Source organism: Geotrypetes seraphini, chromosome 4 (assembly GCF_902459505.1).
Source record: "Geotrypetes seraphini chromosome 4, aGeoSer1.1, whole genome shotgun sequence".
Classification (NCBI taxonomy): domain Eukaryota; kingdom Metazoa; phylum Chordata; class Amphibia; order Gymnophiona; family Dermophiidae; genus Geotrypetes; species Geotrypetes seraphini.
The window spans coordinates 26101624-26125309 of NC_047087.1; the positions used below are offsets into that span (position 1 = coordinate 26101624).

The 23686-nt window shown below is 43.8% G+C and overlaps 1 protein-coding gene across 3 annotated transcripts in view; it reads right to left on the reverse strand.

Moving 5' to 3' along the window:
* The window catches only part of WWOX (WW domain containing oxidoreductase), a 1340377-nt gene that overhangs the window by 940733 nt on the left and 375958 nt on the right, over window positions 1–23686 (reverse strand). For 2 of the 3 annotated variants that reach the window (XM_033942126.1, XM_033942127.1), the window contains exon 7: window positions 6358–6543. The exons of the other annotated variant lie outside the window; for it this stretch is intronic. In XM_033942126.1, the coding sequence (XP_033798017.1) occupies window positions 6358–6543 (186 nt within the window). The remainder of the gene's footprint in view (window positions 1–6357; window positions 6544–23686) is intronic. 3 annotated transcript variants of the gene reach the window in all.

The following is a 23686-nucleotide window of genomic DNA, read 5'->3' on the forward strand; positions in this document are numbered from 1 at the left end:
TGCCTGCTTAAAAGGAGGCGGTAGCGGCTAGCGTGCGCTAAAACCGCTAGCGCACTTTTGTAAAAGGAGCCCTAAATCCGGAATATGTTTGGATGAACTTTCTTGGTAAGCAAGGTCCATCGTTAGCAAATCCTTTTACTCACTAAATCAGACCAATGGGTCTTGAAGAATGCAGCGTGCTTTAACCGCAACGAGTCGCTCGTAGAAAAATTGTTTGAAATTGCACTTTGCATTATATTTAAAAAAAAAAAACAAAGGGAAGCACGCAGCTGACAATTCAACATAATCTTCCATTAAATACCAGCTCATTTAAGCATATCCCATGGTGCTCTTCACATCTGGCAAATGATTGGAGTTGACAGATTTATTTTCAAAGCTATGTATGTCTGGCCCACGGTAACCTCGCACAGTTCACACCACCACCAGATGACGTTTTACTCGCATCCCCTCAAAAAAACCCCACAAAAACGTTCTGACTCACAAAGATAAGGAGGCAGAGATTTTGTTACCCACTAATTGCTAGATGTCTCTCCTAATAATAAGGGGCAGGGTTATTACTGGTATCCTCTCTCCCTTGACTTCATTTCGGCTACCATAAATTTCAAATGCTAAATCTATCCACAGTGTGTCATTTCTACCATAAGCCCCTCTGTGGTGAAGTGATAAAAGGTTTCGAGTTGAATCCCGACTAGTTTCTCTCTCTCTTCTCAGTCCCACAGGTCACAATTTGTGGCAACATGATTAAGAGAATATTTTGTGACCCAAAATAAAGCTTTTTTTTAAATGCAGATTTTATGTAGCATATCTATCCTACAAGATCCAAATAATATTCTACCAATGAAGTAATATCATACATAAATCAAACATAGAGCCTTATAATGGAATATAATTTCAGTTAAAATATTATTCATAAAGCCAATGTTTCAATAATTTCCTAACAATTTGACTCTTAGTAAATTAAAAGGCATATTATTCCAAAATCTGGGAGGAAAACAAGGAAAATATAGTATATATATTTTTGGTACTTGCCAATGTAATAGCTGGATAAATCTGACATATTAAGTAACAACTGCTGCTGTGATTTAAAACAAATCATAAGTGCACAAAAACGTATCCCCTGTTTTACTAAGGTGCGCTAAGCGTTTTAGTGCATGTTTAAAAAAAAAAACACTGTACGCTGAGAAAATGTTAATTATCATTTATATTCCGCGGGTTTTCAAAGAGGTCAAAGCAGATGACTTTATGCAATGTCACCTCAGTAACAACCATACAAAAATAGACAAATATACTCCCCTCCCTTTTTACTAAACCGCAATAGCAGTTTTTAGCGCAGGGAACTACACTGAATGTCTCGCGCTGCTCTCAACGCTCATAGGCTCCCTGCGCTAAAAACTGCTATTGCGGTTTAGTAAAAGGGGGCCATAGTGCAAAATATAGACAGCAGATATAAATTCTCAAAACTTAATTGAAAATAAAATAATTTTTCCTACCTTTGTCTGGTTGCACTTTCTTCTTCTGACTGGGCATCCAATATTTCTTCCCTTCTTTCAGCCTCCTGTATGCTTCCTCTTGTCCAGACCTTATTCCCTCCCTCAACTTTTTCTTCCTCTCTCCCTGTCCCCTTCCCCTTTCTTTCTTTCTTTCTCCCTGCCCCCTTATTTCTTTCTGTCTCCCTGCCCCCTTCTTTCTTTCTTTCTGTCTCCCTATCCTCCCTTTCTTTCGTTCTGTTTCCCTTCTTTCTTTCTGTCTCCCTGCCTGCTCCCTTTCTTTCTTTCTCCCTGCCCTCCCCCGCCGCCATCGGGGAGCAGGCCCCCAAGCCACCGCCGCCTCAAGCTCTCCCTGCAGATTAGAAGCATCGAGCCGACCAACATTCCTCTCCCCGACGACAATTCTGACATCGGAGAGGAAGTTCCGGGCCAGCCAGGCAGCAATTGGCTGGCCCGGAACTTCCTCTCCGACGGCAGAATTGGCATTGGGGAGAGAAAGGCTGATCGGCCCGGTATATCGCAAAGGCAATGTCAGTCTATCATTGAGCCCAGGATGGGCTCCACGATCAACTCGCATTGCCTTCGCGATCTACCGGTCAATCACAATCGACATATTTGGCACCCCTGACCTAGTGTATCCAAATGTAACTCTCCTTGAACTACTACTGAAAAGCTATTAGCTAAATTTAAATGGTTGCCAATCAGTCTTATGATATTTAAGCATGTTTTAAATAATATACAAATGTACAAAATTACTAAGCACCAAAAGATGTCTCACAGAATTTTCATCAAAACAGTGTAGGAAAAGACATAGCCAAAACCAGTCTGGAATTTAAAATGTAGTAGGACTTTAACTTAGAGGTCACAGCCTACAGCTGGTAACATTAAACCCTCAAAGAGAAATGAAAGAAACGCATGCAGGGCTGGATTAAAGGGTAAGCCCAGTAAGCACGTGCCTCGGCCTGCCAGTGTGGTGCTTTGACCAGGGCCATTATTAGGGGAGGGCAAACACTGGACCCCACAGCTCCAGGGGACCCTGCAGTCCAGACATTTTTTTCCCCTAGTTGACCCATCTCCCTCCCTTCCCCTCATCTTTGCAGTCGCCTTTCTGTTTCAAACTCAATGTTTTCTTTTTCAGATGGGCCTGGCGTAGGCAACCATTGCAAGCGACTGCTTGGCCCAAAGCTTCCCCTCTGATGCAGCTTCCTGTTTCCAACTGGGCGGCTCACATAAAAGGGAGAAGTTTTGGGTCAAGCAGCCACTTGCAAGAGAAATGGTTGCCGACACCAGGGCCCGTCTGAAAAAGAAAATGTTTTGATTTTGAAACAGAAATGCGATCACGAAGGTAAGGTGAAGGAAGGGAGATAACTTCTTCCCCTTGTTAGCCTAAGTGCTGCTTGAAGTTTGTCTTGTACTGTCAGAAGTTTATGGGAAAGCAGCAGCAGCAATGGAGAGGTGAGGGGGACGGATATTCGATGGAATTGGGTTGGAGGGAGAGAAAGAGAGAAGGGGCAGATGATGGAAGTGGGGTGAAGGGAAAGAGAAAAGAGGGCAGACATTAGATATCAGTTGGGAGGGGAGAGAGGAGGAAGCAAATGCTAAATGGAAGTGGAAAAAGAGAGCACATACTGGATGGAAGGAGGGGAATAAAGAAAAAGGGCATATGCTGGATGGGGGGAAGAGGATAGATTTAGTGAGATACTGGAGGGGGGTAAAGGGATGACAAGCTGTGGGTAGACACAGTGAAAAGAGGGAAACGGAAGACTGGATAGTAAGAAAAAATTTAATTTAGTCAGAGGCAGAAAATATAGAAGGAAGACCAGGAAAGAAAAGGAAAGAGAGGAGAGATGCCAGAGCACAGGGGAAAGAGACAGAGATATCAGATATAAGTGGAGGAAATGAGAAGAGAAATATGTTAAAAACCACTGGGGAGGAAGGAAGGAGAGAGATGCCAAACCATGAGGGTAACAGAGGGAAGAAGATGGATACCAGACCAATTGTGGGGGGGGAAGGGGGGCAGGAGGTGAGATGGAAGGGGGAGGCAGACAGTTTCTGGAACAGGCAGACTGGATGGAAGAGAATGACAAGAAAGATGAGGAAAGCAGAAACCAGACAATAAAGGTAGAAAATTTTTTTTTTTTTGCTTTAGGATAAAGTAATATTGTAGCTGTGTTAATAAATGTTTATAGGAAAAAGCAGATCTCCCAAGCCCCAAAACAGAAACTGTGATCAGGGGGAGAGACTGCCCACAGAGACGATTGAAGTAGAAAACTACTCCCTTTCACCACTACTAAAGAATAACTTGTTCTTTTGCCCCCCTGGTTCAGGGGAAGAGACTGCTTTTAGTGTACGTTTTTGATTTTTTGCACTTATAGCACCTTTGTGTTATTTAGCACTTAAATTCACAGAGAGCCCTAGGATGTTTCACAGTTGACACCTTCTAGGTGCAAACCAGTGGCAGCCTTTTCCTCCGGAGTCCGGAGGTTGGCTGTGTGACTGAGGGCTCTCTATAAATTATTTTGAGTTATTAGTCAAGTTATTCTTTAGTAGTGGTGAAAGGGAGTAGTTTTCTACTTCAATCGTCTCTGTGGGCAGTCTCTCCCCCTGATCACAGTTTCTGTTTTGGGGCTTGGGAGATCTGCTTTTTCCTAGTTTTGTTAGCTCCCATTGTTCGGGTTTTCTTTAGAATAAATGTTTATAAACAGACAATGGAAACAAGGTGATTCTGTTATTGGACTAATTTTAATGCATTTTTTACTATCTTTCAGAGAACAAATTTTCCTTCCTCAGGTCAGGAAAGGATACTTTAACAGCAGCATACTTAACTGACCTGAGGAAAGAGGTTTTGACTTCTGTAAGCTAATTAAAAAATATATTAGGCAATAAAATTGTATTATCTTTTCCATTTTTTTGTTTCATTTTTATTTGTTAATTTGTAAAGTGATTTATTATTTCTCTTTTTTCAAATTTATATCTGCTGTCTTTATATTTTGTACAGTATTAGGGGACCTGCACCACTGTTTTTATGGTGTTGCATTGTATGCAGAGCCTGACTTCTTCATGGTTCAGTTTTTGTATACAGTACATATTTCTATTTTTAAACCCCTCCCCTTTTATAAAAGAGCAGAAGAGGTTTGTAGCACCAGCCAGTGCGCTGAATGCTTTGCACTGCTCCAATAGTCATAGAGTTCCTATGACTATTGCAGTGCAGAAGATTCAGCGCACCAGCCAACGCTAAAAACTTCTTCCATACTTTTGTAAAAGAGAGGGGGTTAATTTGTGATTACTTATGCCATACCGGGCAAGGGTATTTCTGTGTCCTGTGTGTATGAAAGACATGGTTTTGTGTTAGTGTTGACCAGCCTTGTTTGTCGAAATGCATCAGGCATGTTCTTGGGAGCACCTTGAATAAACCTGATTTGAATCTCCTTATTGTCTGCCGATCTTTTGTTCCACATTGGATTCTTTAGTGGACCGCTTGCCTAGTTTCATTACAAGTTAGCATACATGAAGTGGAACGTACGTACCAGAGGAGCTACAGATTTGGTTTATACATACATATGGGTTACAGTGAATGACAGAGTGAGGCAGTTGAGAGGAGTTGGAGATTTGGTTATTAATATAGACCAGTGTATCGCAAAGTGTGTGCTGAGACACACTGGCGAGAAGGAGAGTCGCCCACGCTGGCTGCATGCCTACAGGACATGCCTCTTGCAGCGAGAGGCATGTCCAGTAGGAAGTCAGCTGGTGCAGATGACCCTCCTCTTGGTCGGGCATCTCTCCTCCTCTCCCTGCACCTCCCGAATCCCTCCGCCGGCGGGGTTGCGGCCAGATGGGCCTTTGTGCATGGGCGAACATCAATGCAATGACATCACACACGTGCGTGATGTCATCGCATCGGTATCCGGGTGCCTTCCGGCCGGGGCACTGGATTTAGAATGCCGCCGGCCGGAAAGTCTGCGATACAGTGATATAGACTTATATTTTGGACAGTATTACTGCCTTACAAGGGATTTGAACAATGTGAAAAATTCTAGTTGTAGACCTGATTGATGTCCAGAATGAGTATGACATGGAAGCAGGGGTGGGAGGGAAGGTGAGGAGGGCAGGGGGCTCAGTGTACTTGTGTGCCTAGGGTCCCACGAAGAATTAATCCTGCTCTGAACACATGCCATTGGTGGCAGAAGGCCTGCATGATCATTTTTTTTCCCCCAATTTGGTGTTAGGGTGCGGTGGCTATTGTTATAATGAAAGAAGGTTTAATGGACTTCAAAGTAAACAGAAACTCAAGCTTAAAAGACAGTTAAATGAAAGTGAGAGAGGAAGGCTGCTATAAAGCTGCAAAAACCATGTTTGGAAGGACATTTCTGACCAAAGAGGCCTGGCCACATTTCTACACGATTCTGATTGCTTCCATAATAAATTGCATAGCAGCAATGAATTTCCCAATTTTTCATTTTAAAACCACTGGATTTCATCTAGCAGTTTTTAATTGCATTGTTTATGCTGCTGGACTAACTGTGCATTCTTCTTGGTAAGATGTTGAAGCTGCTGAATGACAAATCAATACAGGTCACGCCATTCAAATTTAATCAATTATTATTCCATCTCTAAGTAAAATCAATGGATAACCTTAAATGCATTAAAAAGACCTGCATCCATCTAAGGACTGACCGGAAAGGTGCAGGATTAGGACAAAGGCTAGTTTCACAGCCATTTGTAACATGGGATTTTACTTAGCTTAATCACACCATTATTTGCTAAATTGGTCACTATTTATTTATGCCAAGAATTATGTAACCAGTGACAAAGTTTTGTTTTTTTTTTAAAAAAGGAGAAAATACAACAGAATACAGCGATTTTAACCAACCTGTGAGACTCAGATGACACCATAACAACTCTTGCTGGCGCAGAGTGGCAGAGAGTATCTTGAAGGAGCTGGACAAGATAAAAATGTCCCAAATGATTTACTTGGAAAGTAGACTCCAAATCATCTACCGTCAAGACCCAGGGAGTGCCAAAGACTCCGGCATTGCAGATCAGAATATGGAGAGGCCTGCAAATCAGATATTTTTTTTACAGAATTAAAGAAACAGAAGAAATATTTGCACCGAGTCATTCATTGGCCGTTTATAATGGCTCCAAAATGCAGCTGTTGGATTCATTTTGGGCCTCTCTAAATTTCATTCTCTGAAACCTTATTACCATACGCTTCACTGTTTTCCTGTAGCTGCTAGAGTATAGCTTAAATCATGTGTTATAGCTTTTAAAATTTTATCTTGTACTGTCCCACAATATTGCTACTAGATATAGAACTAGAAACTTGGGGGGTCCTTTTACATTTTCAGAAATTAATTAAGACCACTTTGTTCGATAAGTTTATTACTTAGTGAGTTTTATTATTGAAATTCTATTTTACAAATATTTGCATTTTTTACTGTATATTATATTTCGCTGACTGTCCAGCTCTTTTTAGTGTAAACCGCCTAGAACCTTTGGTTATGGCAGTATCCATAATAATAAAATGCTAGAGCGCGTATGCGCTCTCAAAAATTCGTGCGGTGTGGCGCCATGAGGTGTGCTTCTGTGGCAACATTCTAACCTCACGGCGCATGCGGGGGCTGAAGGCGCGTGACTGTGCTCTCTTCCTGCCTCGGCGCGTCTCCGCCAGCTCTCATTCACCGCTGTCTCTCACTCGCTGCCTGCCGCATCCTCGCCGTGTCACCTCACTCGCTGCCGCCGCCGACAATCCTCTTCAGAGCAGCCTGCGATCGTGGCTGGCTTTAAAGAACCTCGCAGGCCGCTCTCCAACCTCAGTAGCACGCTCCCTCTTACGCACAAGATCGCGTCAGAGGGAACGTGCTACCGAGTTGGAGAGCAGCCTGCGAGGTTCGCTAAAGCCGGCCACCACGATCGCAGGCTGCTTTGAAGAGGAGCAGGCCAGAAGACACCGGGATGGAGGGGAGGGTAAGAAGGGGATCAATACCCGGAGCCAGGGGGAGAGAAAAAGGGAAAGGGGGCTGCTTTGGGGGGAGGGGTGTGCCGGGGGGAGACAGAAGGGGCCATGGATAGGGAGAGGGAAAGGGGGCTGCTTTGGGGGGGAGGTGTGCTGGGGACAGCTTTGCTCTGGGAGGAGACAGAAGGGGCCATGGAGAGATAGGGAGAGGGAAAGGGGGCTACTTTGGGGGGGAGGTGTGCTGGGGACAGACAACTTTGCTCGGGGGGGGGAAGACAGAAGAGGGCCACGGGGAGAGAGTTAGGGAAAGGGATTCTAGCACCCGTTAATGTAACGGGCTTAAAGACTAGTAAAAGAATAAAGTTATTATTATTAAAGTGTGCTAACCGATTTAGTGCATGCTAAAGATTAGTGCGCGTTAAATGCTAAGGTGCACATAGATTGGTTAGCACGCCTTAATAAAAGGACCCCTTGTTTTATTAAAATTTCCTATGTTTAGGAATTTAAAATTGATTATGCAACTTTCTTCCTCTAATTATTATACCATACAGCACAGCTACTTACCGTTAACAGGCGTTATCCAGGGACAGCAGGCAGATATTCTCACACATGGGTGACATCACCGACAGAGCCCCGGTACAGACACTTGAAAAGTGAATTGCAACTTTAAGGGGTCCTTTTATCAAGGCGCGGTAGGGATTTAACGCACGGAATACCGCGCGTTAAACCGCCTGCCGCGCTAGTCGCTAACGCCTCCATTGACGAGGCATTAGTTTTTGGGCTTGCCGCGGGGGTTAGCGTGTGATGAAATGTCCGACGCGCTAACCCCCGTAGCACGCCTTGATAAAAGGAGCCCTAAGTTTAGAAAGTTTGCGATCAGCCTGCACCGCGCATGCACAAGAGCCTTTCCGCCCAACGTAGGCGTGCGGCCCCTAAGTTAAGATAAGCCAGCTAAGAAGCCAACCTGGGGAGGTGGGTTGTGAGAATATCTGCCTGCTGTCCCTGGATAACACCTGTTACAGTAAGTAACTGTGCTTTATCCCAGGACAAGCAGGCAGCCTATTCTCACACAGGGGTGACCTCCAAGCTAACTAGAATAGGATGGTTAGAGTGTTGGCCTTCAAGAAAATAAATTTTGCAATACAGACTGGCCAAAGTGCCCATCCCATCTGGAGAAAGACTCCAGACAATAATGCGAGGTGAATGTATGAACTGAGGACCAGGTGGCAGCTTTACAGATTTCCTCAATGGGAGTAGATCTAAGGAAAGCTACAGAAGCTGCCATAGCTCGGACTTTATGAGCTGTGACACAGCTCTCCAAGTGCAGTCCAGTCTGAGCATAGCAGAATAATATACAGGCAGCTACCCAGTTGAAAATCGTTCTCTTGGAAACAGGATGCCCCAACTTGTTAGGATCAATTGAGACGAGTTGAGAAGTACAGTGTGGCTTTGTCGGTGTAATAGGCCAAAGCACGTTTACAGTCCAGAGTGTGCAATGCCATTTCTCCTACATGAGAATAAGGCTTAGGGAAAAAAACTGGGAGAACAATTGACTTATTGAAATGAAACTCCGTCACAACTATCGGAAGAAACTTGGGATTCGTGCGTAGAACCACTTTATCATGGCGAAAAACTGTGAAGGGTGGATCAGCCACCAACGCTTGTAACTCACTGACTCTCCTGGTAGAAGTGAGCGAGATAAGAAAAACAACTTTCCAGGTAAGAAACGTGAGATGAGCCATGGCCATTGGTTTAAATGGTGGCTTCATCAACCTGGAAAGAACTACGTTAAAGTCCCAGACTACATGAGGAGGTTTGAGAGGTCGTTTCACATTGAAAAGTCCTTTCATGAATCTGGAGACTAAAGGAGGCTTTCCCTCAACTGGCTTGTGAAAAGCTGTAATAGCACTGAGATGGACTCTAATAGGTGTAGATTTGAGTCCAGAGTCAGACAGATGAAGTAGATAATCCAACACCAAGTCCACTGACAAGGAAGTTGGATCGTGATGATGAAAGAGACACCAGGAAGAAAACCATTTACCACTTCAACTAGGAGGAAAAGGAACAACCTTCCTTTCTTCGAAGTACTTACCAGCATAAAGCCATTACAGGACCTGATTAAACCTGTGAGACCACCTGTAGCACAAGCCACTGCACAACTTAGTTTGGCATTGCATGGTTCTCTGTAAAGTTTTCTTTTTTTGATTTTCATGAAAACTGTGGTGTGGATTGCCTTTGTGATTTACAATTGCCACCTGACTATTTTGCTTTAAGCCCAGTGAAAGGGCTAAATAAAGACTACTTTTTCTTTTCACTACTTGTTTTGTGTGGTGGTGCTTTTGGGCTAATACAGCCAGCCTACCGGGTGGCCCAAGGCAAGTGCCCAGGCCAGAGTTTACTCCTAAGGGTTACCCTAGTTCCAGGGGAACACGCCAGGGATCCAAATCTAGTCCCCACCATGCTAGAGGCTTGGTGGGAGACAAACCCTGGTGGATGTTTTCCCCTACAACAGACTCCAGAAGAGGTTCCAGTTTTCTATCCCCTCTCTGGGTGAAGAAAACTTCCTTACGTTTGTACGGAATCTATCCCCTTTCAACTTTAGATTGCGCCCTCTTGTTCTCCCTGCCTTGGAGAGAGTGAACAACCTGTCCTTATCTACTAAATCTATTCCCTTCAGTATCTTGAATGTTTTGATCATGTCTCCTCTCAGTCTTCTCTTTTCAAGGAAGAAGAGGCCCAGTTTCTCTAATCTCTCACTGTACGGTAACTCCTCCAGCCCCTTAAGCATTTTAGTCGCTCTTTTCTGGACCCTTCGAGTAGTACCGTGTCCTTCTTCATGTACGGCGACCAGTGCTGAATGCAGTGAGGGCGCACCATGGCCCGGTACAGCAGCATGATAACCTTCTCCGATCTGTTTGTGATCCCCTTATTTATCATTCCTAGCATTCTTATTGTCCTTTTTGCCGCCGCTGCACATTGTGCAGACGGCTTCATTGACTTGTCGATCAGAATTCCCAAGTCTCTTTCCTGGAGGTCTCTCCAAGTACTGCCCCGGACATCCTGTATTCGTGTGGTTGGTGTCATGTATTGCTCAGACTGGACCGGCACCAACATGTGAAAATGCTCACCCAATTCCTCCCGAAGCAAATTGTCAATCTTTTGCTTGAGGCAGAGTACCGGTACCGTTTGCTTTTTAGCTGGTACCACTTGTGCCACGCTCTGGTCCAACAATGAGGAGACCTATGTCAAGACACTCACCAAGATCGGAACCGGGTGCTTACGGGACTTGACTCAATGCCATTTTGACCTGAGTCCCAGATGGTGTAGGGGAAGGGGCTTACTCACTGGTTGGTGCGACACCGGAGGTATCTCTGCCGGTGTCGATATGCGCGGTGTTGTCTTGGTCGGCGCCGTTGGTGTCGGTAGCGATTTCAGCTCCCCTTCCATAGCGACACCGAACAGTCGTTGCTATTGAAGAAGGCGGTTTTTCAAAGTCCTTTTTTGAAGTGATGAACGGGTACAGGATTCTGGACGGTACTCGGGTCCTAGACACTGGAGACACCAGCGATGTAGGTCAGTCACAGAGATGGGCCGAGCACAATGATCGCACTTCTCAAATCCGGTCTGCAGGTGAGACACTGACGGGAATACCACCTCAGCCAAATTAAATCCAGTGGCCAAGGTGGACAAACAGGTCCCGCTGGGCCAAAACCCGCGACGGAGAAAAAAATGAAAGATTTTTTTTTTTAACAGAAATATCATGAAAGTGACTAAAAAAACCACAAAGTGACTAAAAAACCACAAACGCGCGAGCGGGAAAGCAAGAAAAATTTCAATGGCCGTTGAAACACTTCTTAGCTCCGCGGAAACTAAGAAACTGAGGGGCTGCGTACCTACGATGGGCGGGAAGGCACTCGCGCATGTGCGGTGTGGGCTGATCGTGAACTTTCTAAACTTAAAGTTGCGATTTACTTTTCAAGTGTCCATACTGGGGCTCCGTCGGTGAAGTCACCCATGATGTCACCCGTGAGAATATGCTGCCTGCTTGTCCTGGGATAACATACTGTTTCTTATACCCTAAAATTATCAACAAGGAATCATTGTGGTTTACATAAGATTAATAAGGATTCATAACGGTAACATCAAGGATCAGTTAACATAGAGTTAATTTCTTGGATTACAGTGAGAATAGATGTGCCTTTAGTGATTTCCTGAATGGAAGGTAGGAAGATTGAATTATGGAATGAACTTTCATTTAGACAAATGTTTCTCAGGTTTAAAATCTAGATCAATTAATTTGGTTCTAGATGTTTCATCCAGTTTTGCTTTGTGGAATCTAGAACTGTTAAGGTACAAGTGGAATATAGAATTAGGCATAGCAGTGGAGAGAAAAGACATCAGAATCCTTTTGCTTACCCCAGAGGCAGGGACACATTCAGTCAATGATCAGAAAATTCTGCTGCACTTACAGAACTCAAAAATGTTTTCAAAATTAGAACGGCACCAGGAAGAAAAGTACAGTAAGCAGCCTGCATGGTCCCTATCTGCCATCATACTCTGTTTACATTTCAAGACCCTAAATAAATATATGATTGCCAATGAATACATGATCTCTTCTTTTTGTTTCTGAAAATTCAACTGTTATTCCCTTATTATAAAAATTAATTTCAAATCCCAGAAATGTGGCTACCTGGCGCACCAAATGGAATATAAGCAGATAGAGAATGACAGCAGTTGTTTATTTGTGATTTGTGCCCTTTGAGTAGATAAGCATCTATGTTCTCACAAATTCATATAAGTAACTAAGCACAGCTCCCTCTCCCTACATTAATTTTCTTGTGCAGCTTGAATTTATCTCCCGCCTTATAATCAAATGTTCAGGACAAGTTAAAACAAATACATAACACAAAACAAATGAAACTCACCTAGACAGCCTACAGAGAAAATATTCTACCATCATTAAACATCTCTTACCTGGCCTTTCAACCCTTTTCTTAGCAAAAATGGCCTCCCTCCCCCTTTTTTACAAAGCCGCAATAGGCTTTTTTTAAATCACCGGCCATGGTATTAGCTCCAACGCTCATAGGTATTAATCTTTTTATTGTTCCAGCGGAGAGCATGCGCAGACCATCTACAGGCAAAGAAGATGGTCTGCGCATGTGTCGGGATCGCTCAGTAGCGATCCTTGCGGTCGGTGGGACGGCGTTCCTCCAATTGTCCCCATTTAAATATTGTCCCGTCGTGAATTGGTCGGCTTGCCACGGATCGGTCACGATCGGACAGGTTAATGAATCAGGCCCTTAGTGACAGGTTTTAAAATATGTATAATTGGCAAACTAGGCACTAATTGGCACTAAGTCAATCAATTTTTCACTCTGTCAAAAATTACAAAGACTAGGGGAGACTCGATGAAGTTACAGGGAAATACTTTTAATACCAATAGGAGGAATTTTTTTTTCATTCAGAGAATAGTTAAGCTCTGGAACGTGTTGCCAGAGGTTGTGTTAAGAGCGGATAGCGTAGCTGGTTTTAAGAAAGGTTTGGACAGGTTCCTGGAGGAAAAGTCCATAGTCTGTTATTGAGAAAAACATGGGGGAAGCCACTGCTTGCCCTGGATTGGTAGCATGGAAAGTTGCTACTCTTTGGGTTTTGGCCAGGTACTAGTGACCTGGATTGGCTACCGTGCAAACAGGCTGCTGGGCTTGATGGACCATTGGTTTGACCCAGTATGGCTGTTCTTATCCTCTTACGTCTGCCAAGTACGGACAATCAAGCCATTGTAACATCACTGATGAGGTTGGCTCTGAGGCACTGTGGAGTGAGTCATTATGACATCACAATCTCAGCTCTGGAATGTTGCTCTCATGGGGGTTCCAGAATCTTGCAATTCTTTGAGATGCTGGAACATTGCTACTCTTTGGGCTTTGGCCAGGTACTAGTGACCCTGATTGGCCACCGTGAGAACAGGCTACTGGGCTTGATGGACCATTGGTCTGACCCAGTAAGGCTATTCTTATGTTACTGACCTTGTAACAAAATAAAGTTGAAAATGGTAAGTGGAGATGATAGATGCCAAGACTCTAATTGAACCCAATTTTATGAAGTCGTGTTAAGCTTTTTTATCGTCAGCCGCGGCGGTATCAGCTCCAATGCTCATAGAATTCCATCTCCACTAGCAGGCCATTTAAAAAAAAACTCACCATCTTCCAACTTTACTTGTTACAAGCCAGTAAAAGATCAATACCTAGGCCCCTGTAGATATGAAAATCTGGCCTACACCTGCTCATTGAATATTTGGATTATGCATATGTAACAACACACCATGATCTTCTTGTGCGCTGAGAGACAAAGATTCTTAATTCCCTGCTTCTAAATGGCCCTCCATAAAGGAAGGCCAAGGGGTTTGCACCTGTTTGCCAATCGTTCACCAATGGGTGTTTTCTCCTGTATTTTAACATAACATAATTATTTATTTATATACCGCATAAGCCCTACAGTTCTAAGCGGTTTACAAGGATATAACAAATAAAATGTGTAACGTAGGGAATAAAAGAAAAAAAAAGAATTGAAGAATTTTTAGTAACAGGAAAAGTTATTTTAAATTAGGATTGCTTATTTTGGAAAAAGAGATGTTTTTAAGGATTTTCTAAAATGCCTATATGAGGTTGAAGAGCGAACTAAATGGTTCCAATCTGGGTCTCTTGAAGTAGCTTGACAGGCGATGGGTTTGGACGCAAATCTTTTGTGGGTAAAACCTTTCATTGGTGGAAAGGAAAAAAAAAATGAGCGAGGTCTTGTGGTTCGACCTGGTCTGGAGAAGCAAAATTGGTTAGTAAGGTAGGAGGGTAGTAATTCGTTGGGTGCTTTATAAAAGAGACAGACAGCCCAATTTGAAAAGAACTTGGTTTTCCATTTGCAGCCAATGAGATAATAAGGAGCTATGTGGTCAGAGGGAACATAAGAATTGCTGCTGCTGGGTCAGACCAGTGGTCCATCGTGCCCAGCAGTCCGCTTACGTGGCGGCCCCCAGGTCAATGACCAGTACTCTAAATGAGTCCAGCCCCACCTGCGTACATTCCAGTTTAGCAGGAACTTGTCCAACTTTGGCTTGATTCCTGCTTATGCTAGGTTTGGGAGAGCTTCAGAGAGGAGGCGGCAGAGCAGACTATGCCTGGTGGAGGAGGAAGGTTCATAGACAGTGGAGCGCAAGACGTCAGCACGCTGACAAACCAGCGCAAGACAGAAGCGCGCGGGGGAAAAAGTAATTTTTAAAGAGCTCCGACAGGGGCTTTGGGGTGGCAAACCCCCCCCCCCCACACACACTTTATTGGTTAATGTTCGCGCTGCTGTTGGAGAGGTGTTCGGGGGGTTAGAAGCCTCCATTATAGCGAAAACGGAACTTTTTCTGATTTTTTTCGGGAAAAGTTCAGTTTTCTCTATAATGTGGGGGGTTTCACTCCCTACACCCCCCCCCCACAATGGCAGCGCGAACACTAACCAATAAAGTGGGGGGGTTGCCACCCCAAACCCCCAGTTGGAGCTCTTTAAAAATTATTTTTTCCCCTGCGCGCTTCTGTCTTCCACCGAATTATCGGCGCTGGATTGTCGGCGCGCTGGCGTGTGGCGCGCAATTATCCCATCACCGAGGAGGAATCTCATAGTAGAGTAGGAAGTTACGTACAGTATAACAAAATACCCTATAAAGAAGGGTCTATAGAGATAATACAAGCTCATGTGACTATGGGCTCTTTTAACAAAGGCGCGCTAGCGGTTTTAGCGTGCGCTTAGCGTGCAGTAAAATGCTGCGCGTGCTAGCCGCTACTGCCTCCTCTTGAGCAGGCGGAAGTTTTTCGGGTAGCGCGCACTAATCCGATGCGTGCGCTAAAAAATGCTAGCGCACCTTTGTAAAAGGAGCTCTATGTCTTTGAACAAAAATATCTCTGTCACCACTCTATCTCAGTCACTATTTAAGACAAGTCGTAGCATCCTGGATTCTGACTATAATTTTGGATTACAGACTTAGACGTTAACAGCCTGGATTGAGAGATCACAGGACACTGAGAGCCCAAACCTATATCTGGATTGCCATCTGCACCTACCCCAACAATTTCAATGCCCTTCATTAATATTCATTAAAGGATAAATACCAGAGGCAAAATACCGTGTTCGCTATTCACCCAAAACTGCCAACGTGATTAATTAAAAACAGGACTGCAGAACATGCAATTATAAAATAAAGTTTTAATTATGAAAGCATTTCACTGAGTTGCAGAAAAGGCAAAGGTTCAACTTTAATTTCCCCTACAATATGTTTCACATTTTTTTACTTAGTTTAACAAATATTGGGCCTCTTTTACAAAGCTGTTTAGCGCAGGCTGCCATGGTAACGGCCCCCAAACTCATAGGGATTTAAAGGGCTTCGGGGCCGTTGCCACATGGCTTTGTAAAAGAGTGGGTGGGGAGGATTGTGTTGGCATACATTATTATAGATTTTCACTTTTTTAAAGAGCTTGAAGTTTTATTATATGAACATTAAGAGCAGATAGTGTAGCTGGGTTTAAGAAATGTTTGGATAATTTCCTGGAGGAAAAGTTCATAGTCTGTTATTGAGAAAGACATGGGGGAAGCCACTTCTTGCCCTGGATCGGAAGCATGGAATGTTGATACTCTTTGTGTTTTGGCCAGGTACTAGGGACCTGGATTGGCCCCTGTGAGAACTGGCTACTGGGCTTGATGGACCATTGGTCTGATCCAGTATGGCTGTTCTTCTGCTCTTATGTGTGCCAGGTATAGGACAATCAAGCCATTGTAACATCACTGATGAGGTTGGCTCTGAGGCATTATGACATCACAATCTCAGCTCTGGAATGTTGCTCTCACTGGGGTTCCGGAATCTTGTTATTCTTTGAAATGCTGGAATGTTGCTACTCTTTGTGTTTTGGCCAGGTACTAGGGACAAGGATTGGCCCCTGTGAGAACTGGCTACTGGGCTTGATGAACCATTGGTCTGACCCAGTATGGCTGTTCTTATGTGTGCCAAGCCATTGTAACATCACTGATGAGGTTGGCTCTGAGGCATTATGACATCACAATCTCAGCTCTGGAATGTTGCTCTCACTGGGGGTCCGGAATCTTGTTATTCTTTGAAATGCTGGAGTTGACCCCTGTGAGAACAGGCTATTCTTATGTTCTTATGACATTTTAAAAACTTTAAAAAAGTAATTGGTCAGAAGCAGCCAAAATCATGTTGAAAGCTGAAAAACACCCATCAGCTCAAAATCAGATAAGGCTACTAAACTGTTCACGCTGAAATTAATTTTGCAGGGAAATGAGCCTGGCTGCCAAGAGCAAACCCAACTACGAGAATCTAGCCTCTGATCCCATTATCCATATGCTAACAGAGCTTTTCCTTTCTTTAATAGCACTAATCATTGCTTCTGATGGTAATGGTCGTGCTTTGTCTAATTTCCTCATTTGTAGCTAGGTGGCCATTCCTCCAGTCAACTGGTCTTCTTAGGCACTTTTATTCCGCCTCAAAACAACATAAGGTTTTTATTGGGTCAGACCAATGGTCCATCAAGCCCAGTAGCCCGTTCTCACAACTAAAACAGAATTTCTGGTACTTAGGGCGCTAGGGCCTTAACGTGTGGAATAGCTTGCGCTAAATCGCTGCGCGCGCTAGCCGCTACCGCCTGCTTTTGAGCAGGCGGTAGATGTTCAGCTAGGGCGCGCCATGGCACGCACTAATCTGGTGCGTGCGTTAAATGTGGGAAGTGAAGGGACACGAAGCAAATACTGTAGAAACCTTCACTACGGGGTCCTTTTACTAAGGCGCATTAGCGGGTTTAGCGCACGCTATAACGCTAACACGTCTAGAGACTATAGCGCACACTTAGTAAAAGGACCCCTATTTCAGCAATTTGCACTGAAAAAGCTCTTTAGACAGCAATTTCCCGATGTTTTAAAATGTCACTCCTTCTGAATTCACCTTTCTGAAGATATTCAGTGAAATTCAACGCACAACAAAACTGATGGCAATCTTTAAGATATCTGTGATAATTATTTACTACTAGAAACTCATTACTCATTTATTAAATTCAATTACGATGAAACCAGGGGAACCTACCAATTACCCATCTAATAAATACTAGTTATTCTAAGGGGATTTTTTTTTTTTACATGTTTATAACTGGAAAATGGTATATAAAAATGCAGACATAGACATAGAACATGACGGCAGAAAAGGGCCACGGCCCATCTAGTCTGCCCACACTAATGGCCCACCCCTTAACTACCTCCATGAAGAGATCCCACATGCCAATCCCATCTTTTCTTAAAATCTGGCACGCTGCTGGCCTCAATTACCTGTTGTGGAAGATTATTCCAGCGGTCAACCACCCTTTCGGTGAAGAAATATTTTCTGGTGTCGCCATGAAATTTCCCACCCCTGATTTTCAACAGATGCCCTCTTGTGGCCGTGGGTCCTTTAAGGAAAAAGAGATCCTCTTCCACCTCGATACGGCCTGTCACATATTTGAACGTCTCGATCATGTCTCCCCTCTCTCTGCGTTCCTCGAGTGAGTACAGCTGCAACTTACCCAGTCGATCCTTGAGTCCTGAGACCTCACCTCTAATCAGCAGCTCAATGAAATAGCATTTATAGAAACATAAATATAGATGAATTTAACTCTCATATCAAATAAATGGAAATATCAGAAGCAGAATATGGCAAGACATAGGCACTTTCCAACTAATCTCAAGCAACTGAGAGGGAACATTTTAGGGAACATTTTACATGTGGGATTAGGTGAGATTGCCTCCTTAATCCCCCCTCCCATGGTGTTTTCTCTCCACACCCCACCCCACACACACACACGCTCTGTATCGACAGTGCCAAATTCTTGCAGGCTCTGTAACTTTAATCATCTCACTTTGTTCCAATTTCCAGATTTTATAAATATATTAAATAGCACCAATTCCATTGGCAATCTACCGTTCACCCTCCTCCGCTGAGAAAAATGGTCATTTAACCCTACCCTCTGTTTTCTCTCCAATAATCAATTCCTAATCCACAAAAGAACATTGCCTCCTATCCTATGACTTAATTTTTTCACTAGTCTCTTAAGAGGAACTTTCTCAGAGCTTTCTTTTTTTTTTTTTTAATATATATATAATATTTCTTTATTGAGCAAACCAGTACACACAGAACATAACAGAGTAAAGGGACATCCATCAATCCAGAAAAAAACGCCCTACCAGGCATACAGAGAGCAAAGGTCAGAAACACAACCAAGATCAGATGTCTCAGGAACAAGAGGTGCTCAATACAATTTTCCATGTAAAACCCTCGGAAAACCCCCCCAGGACATATCGTAGCACCCCAATACTATAACATACATTAGAATACACCGTAGAAAACCGGATCCAAACCACCCCCATCCCCCCCACCCACCCCTACTCCCGACCTGTGAAATATATATACGAAATACACAAAATAGACAAAATATAGACAAAATGGGGAGGAAAACTAGGTCAAAAAGGGAAGAAGAAGAGGAAAAAATAAAGAGAAATGAACCCCATAAGAGAATCTAAGTAAGAATGAGTCTGAAGAGGGAGAGTACAGAAGAGGACAGAAGACCCCCTCAGAGCTTTCTTAAAATCTACATACACTACATCAACTGGCTTACCTTTATCCATGCCTTTAAAGAAATTAAAAATTGGCAAGACAAGACTTCTCTTGCCAGAGGGTAGTGGATGCCTGGAATGCGCTCCCGAGAGAGGTGGTGGAGAGTAAAACTGTGACTGAGTTCAAAGAAGCGTGGGATGAACACAGAAGATTTAGAATCAGAAAATAATATTAAATATTGAACTAGGCCAGTTACTGGGCAGACTTGCACGGTCTGTGTCTGTGTATGGCCGTTTGGTGGAGGATGGGCAGGGGAGGGCTTCAATGGCTGGGAGGGTGTAGATGGGCTGGAGTAAGTCTTAACAGAGATTTCGGCAGTTGGAACCCAAGCACAGTACCGGGTAAAGCTTTGGATTCTTGCCCAGAAATAAGAAAAATAAAAAAATATATATATAAATTGAATCAGGTTGGGCAGACTGGATGGACCATTTGGGTCTTTATCTGCCGTCATCTACTATGTTACTATGTTACTATGAACCCATGCTGACTCTGTCCCATTAAATCATGTGTTTATTCTTTTTAATAGTTTCCACCATTTGCCCAGCATTGAAGTCAGGCTTACCGGTCCATAAGTAACAGGATTACCCCCGAAACCCTTTTAAAAAATCAGTATTACATTGGCCACTCTAAAATCTTCAGGCACTATGGATGATTTTAATGACAAGATACAGATCGCTAACAACAGATCAATAATTTCATGTTTGAGTTCTTTCAGTAGCCTGGAGTGTATGCTATCCAGGCCAGGTGATTTATCACTCTTTAATTTGTTGATTTGTCTGAATACAACTTCCAGGTTCACTGAGATTTCATTTCTTCCGCATTGTCATCCTTGAAAACCATTACTGATGATGTATATCTCTTTATTTCGTAAAGACGTAAAACCATTACTGACGACGTAGATCTCTTTATTTCGTAAAGACAAAGTAACATAGTACATGACAGTAGATAAAGACCTGAACGGTCCATCCAGTCTGTCCATTAGTTATTCTCATTAAAAATACCTGCGGTTTACAAAATTACTAACATAATTATCATGTAACAAATATATCTGAAAAAGACAAAAGAGGCAACCTGTGGAGCTCAATCTCTTTTATTCACATACAAGGCCCGACACGTACATGTTTCGGCCCTAAGGCCTGCCTCAGAGGTCTTATATAAAAGTTCAATTTAAAGACACAGACTCTTAGGGCAGGATTCTGTATAGGACACCCGGTCTCAGAAGACGAAGGGTGTCCTATATAGAATCGGGCCAAAGGCCGCTTAAATAAACCCGATTCTGTAACCAATGTCCATGTTACAGATGCTGGTTAGATAATCGGGTTATTGTAGACATGGCCGCTAAGCTTATCACGGCAAGGGATCTCCCTGCTGCAATAAGTTTAGTAGTTGTGGCCGCCAGTATCCCTCCAAACAAACAAAAGATCGCCGGCAGGAGGGATCCCAATCCCTCCTGCCAGAACACCCCCCCCCCCGAAGATTACCGGCAGGAGGGTGCCTAATGCCTCCTTCCGGAACACCCCCCAACCCCATGAAGATCGCCGGCAGGAGGGTGCCCAATCCCTCCTGATGAAAAAACCCCCACCCCCCTGAAGATCGCTGGTAGGAGGGTGTCCAATCCCTCCTGCCCAGAAACCCCCACCATAGAAATTGTGTAGGAGTTTATCGTAGCCGAGCTCTACGACTGTGGAGAGGATGCGGTATACAAACTTAAGGTTTAGTTTAGTTTATTCCACTGGAAATACTGCTCAGTGAAATTAAATGAAGCTGCAACCGTGTTCTTAAGTATGAGTAATACTTAAGTCAAGGGACTTGGGGACTGGCTGTACTTTGATTCACATAAGAACATAAGAGTTGCTGTACTGGGACAGACCAAAGGTCCCTCAAATCCAGTATCCTGTTTCCAACAGTGGTCAACCCAGGTCACAAGTGCCTGCCAAGATCTCAAGGAGTAGCAACATTCCAGAGTTCATATTGTGATGTCATAATGCCTCATTCCACCAATGCCTAAGAGCCAACTTCATCAATGATGTAACAATGGCTTGATTATTTCTATACAGGTAGTACCCAGGTTAAGAACAAATTATATTTTTAAAACTGTTCTTAAGTTGGATTTCTATGTAACTCAGAACTTGTAGATTTTAAGATTGTTGCTGCTTACTTCTGCTCCCAGCTGACAAAAGGGCCAAGTGCTCCTAACAATGTTCCTCTAAGGCAGTGTTCTTCAACCACCGGTCCGTGGACCGGTGCCAGTCCACAGAAATTTACTGCCGGTACCCAGGGCAGCCCGTGCATCGGGCCCCAGACAGTGCTCTTCAGCCGCCAGTTCATGGTGCGATCGATGTGGTGTTGTCTTCAGGCCGATTTCCTCTTTCTTAGTGCTGCAGTGCACAAAGCCATGGGCAGAGGCACCTACGTGCGTCCTACGCCTGAACCGGAACCTTCTGTCTGACATCGCAACATCAGATGAGGCTTCCAGATGAGGCGTGGGACGCGCGAGGAGCTGCTGCCCACGGCTTTGTGCACTGCAGCACTGAGGAAGAGGAAACCGGCCCGAAGATAACACCGGGAGGCAGGCCAGAAGGCAAGGCACAGCATGGAGGGAGACAACAACGGTAGGGGGAATGATTTTATTTTTAAATTTAGTGATTGATTTACATCTGCTGTCTGTTCAGGAAGAAATGCATTTGTTTCTTTTTCCTCTGGGGTTGTACTGCATGCAGAGTCTTGCATCTTAGGGTTTGTTAGTATATATTAGTACTTTTAGTTTTTGGTCCTGCATTTGTATGGGGTTATCTGTGTTCTGGTAGGAATGAATATTGAGAAGCATACAGTGTGCTTTGTGTAGTTTAATTTTGTGGTTACCATTGTGTTGTTAATATCATATTATTGAGTGTGTGTATATATGAAAAATGAATGGAAAAATGGTGTTACAATTAGTACTATTATGGTGGGGGGGAGGTCTGGGGTGGAGATAGGCGGGGTCTGGCCCACGACTAAACCCAGTATTTTTCAACTGCCGGTCCACAAAATAATTATTTTATTTCTGCCGGTCCATAGGTGTCAAAAGGTTGAAGAACACTGCTCTAAGGCACAGCATGCACAACCACACTCTGTTCTTAATGTGGCCATGTATCATTCCTGAACCTGCAGCAGGAGAAGTGTAGGCGTCTATGCCACTGGAAATACTGCTCAGTGAAATCAAATGAAGGCACGACCGCGGTCTTAAGTATGAGTCGTACTTAAGTTGGGCATCTGTAACTCGGGGACTGCCTGTAGTTTGAACCGCTATACGGAAATCATAATCTTCAGTCGCAGCATAATAAAGTTACTCTATATACAATATTGGAATTGTGTGCATAAATGCAGCAAAGAGTGCCACTTAAACAAAAGCATTGTAACTATCATTTTATTCACTCTCTCAATTTTCTGCATGTGATTGTGCACTCAACCTTCCTTTTAGAATGTCCTCTTCCACTAAATACAACTGTGCTAGCCATGATTTTCGCTTCGAAGATTGCATCAATTCCTGACGCAGGCTATTTCAACTTTTGGATTTTAGACGTCAATAAAATTGCTTCTCTTTTACACTGGCTGGATCCCTGTACCTCACTTTGCCAGAGCGTGGGTGGGGCCAAGACACGCCTCTCACCTACACACACACGGCCTGATTCTCCGTTGTGCGCGCTAATGTTAGGTGGTGGTAGGCGTGGTTAGACGCCACTATGGGCCGTCGAACGTGTGAGGTAGGCGCGTGAAATGTAGGCCTGCAAAATTTTGCGGGCCTATATAAAACTGTAGGCACAGTTCTACTACGCGCGCCTAGCGGCTGATTGACAACCACATGTCTGCACGCCTACAAGGTAGGCGCACTAAGGCGTGCTATAGAGAATCAGGCCCACAACTTGTGTGTGGCGTTTGCCGCAATTAGGTGTGTCTGTTAGGGCTACCATTTAATTGGTGTAAGAGGGAGCAACTACATTTAGGGACACTTTATGGGTTTATACTAATGTTATATACGAGAGTAGGTATATGTTCTCTCCACCTATTCCCTTTTATAGACTTGGCCACAAGTCTATTGCGTATTCTGAAATCCTGTTATAATTTTTGCGTGAATTGCTGCCTCCTTCGCTATGGACTCCTTTTACTAAGCTGCGATAGCGTTTTTGGGGCCCGCAGAATTTCAGCACGGGCTAAACCCGCGCTACGCGGCTAGAGCTAACGCCAGCTCAATGCTGGCATTAGGGTCTAGCGCGTGCAGCAATTCAGCGCGTGCTAAAACCACTATCGCAGCTTAGTAAAAGTATGCTTGGTTTATCGAATTGTATATACCACCCTTTCTATTGAACGTAACAGAGTGGTTTATAAAAATAATCAAAACTATTTTAGATGGAAAAGATTGCCGAAGGTAAGGTAGGGAGAGACAGGCAGTGTCAACCTGCTCTAGGCTGCTAGACAGGCATGCTGCTTTTGCCATAGGCCTGCCGAAAGAGACAGAATTTTAGGGCAGAAATCATCGGTCGTACTTCCTACTTATGATATCATTTATAATTTTCTAAT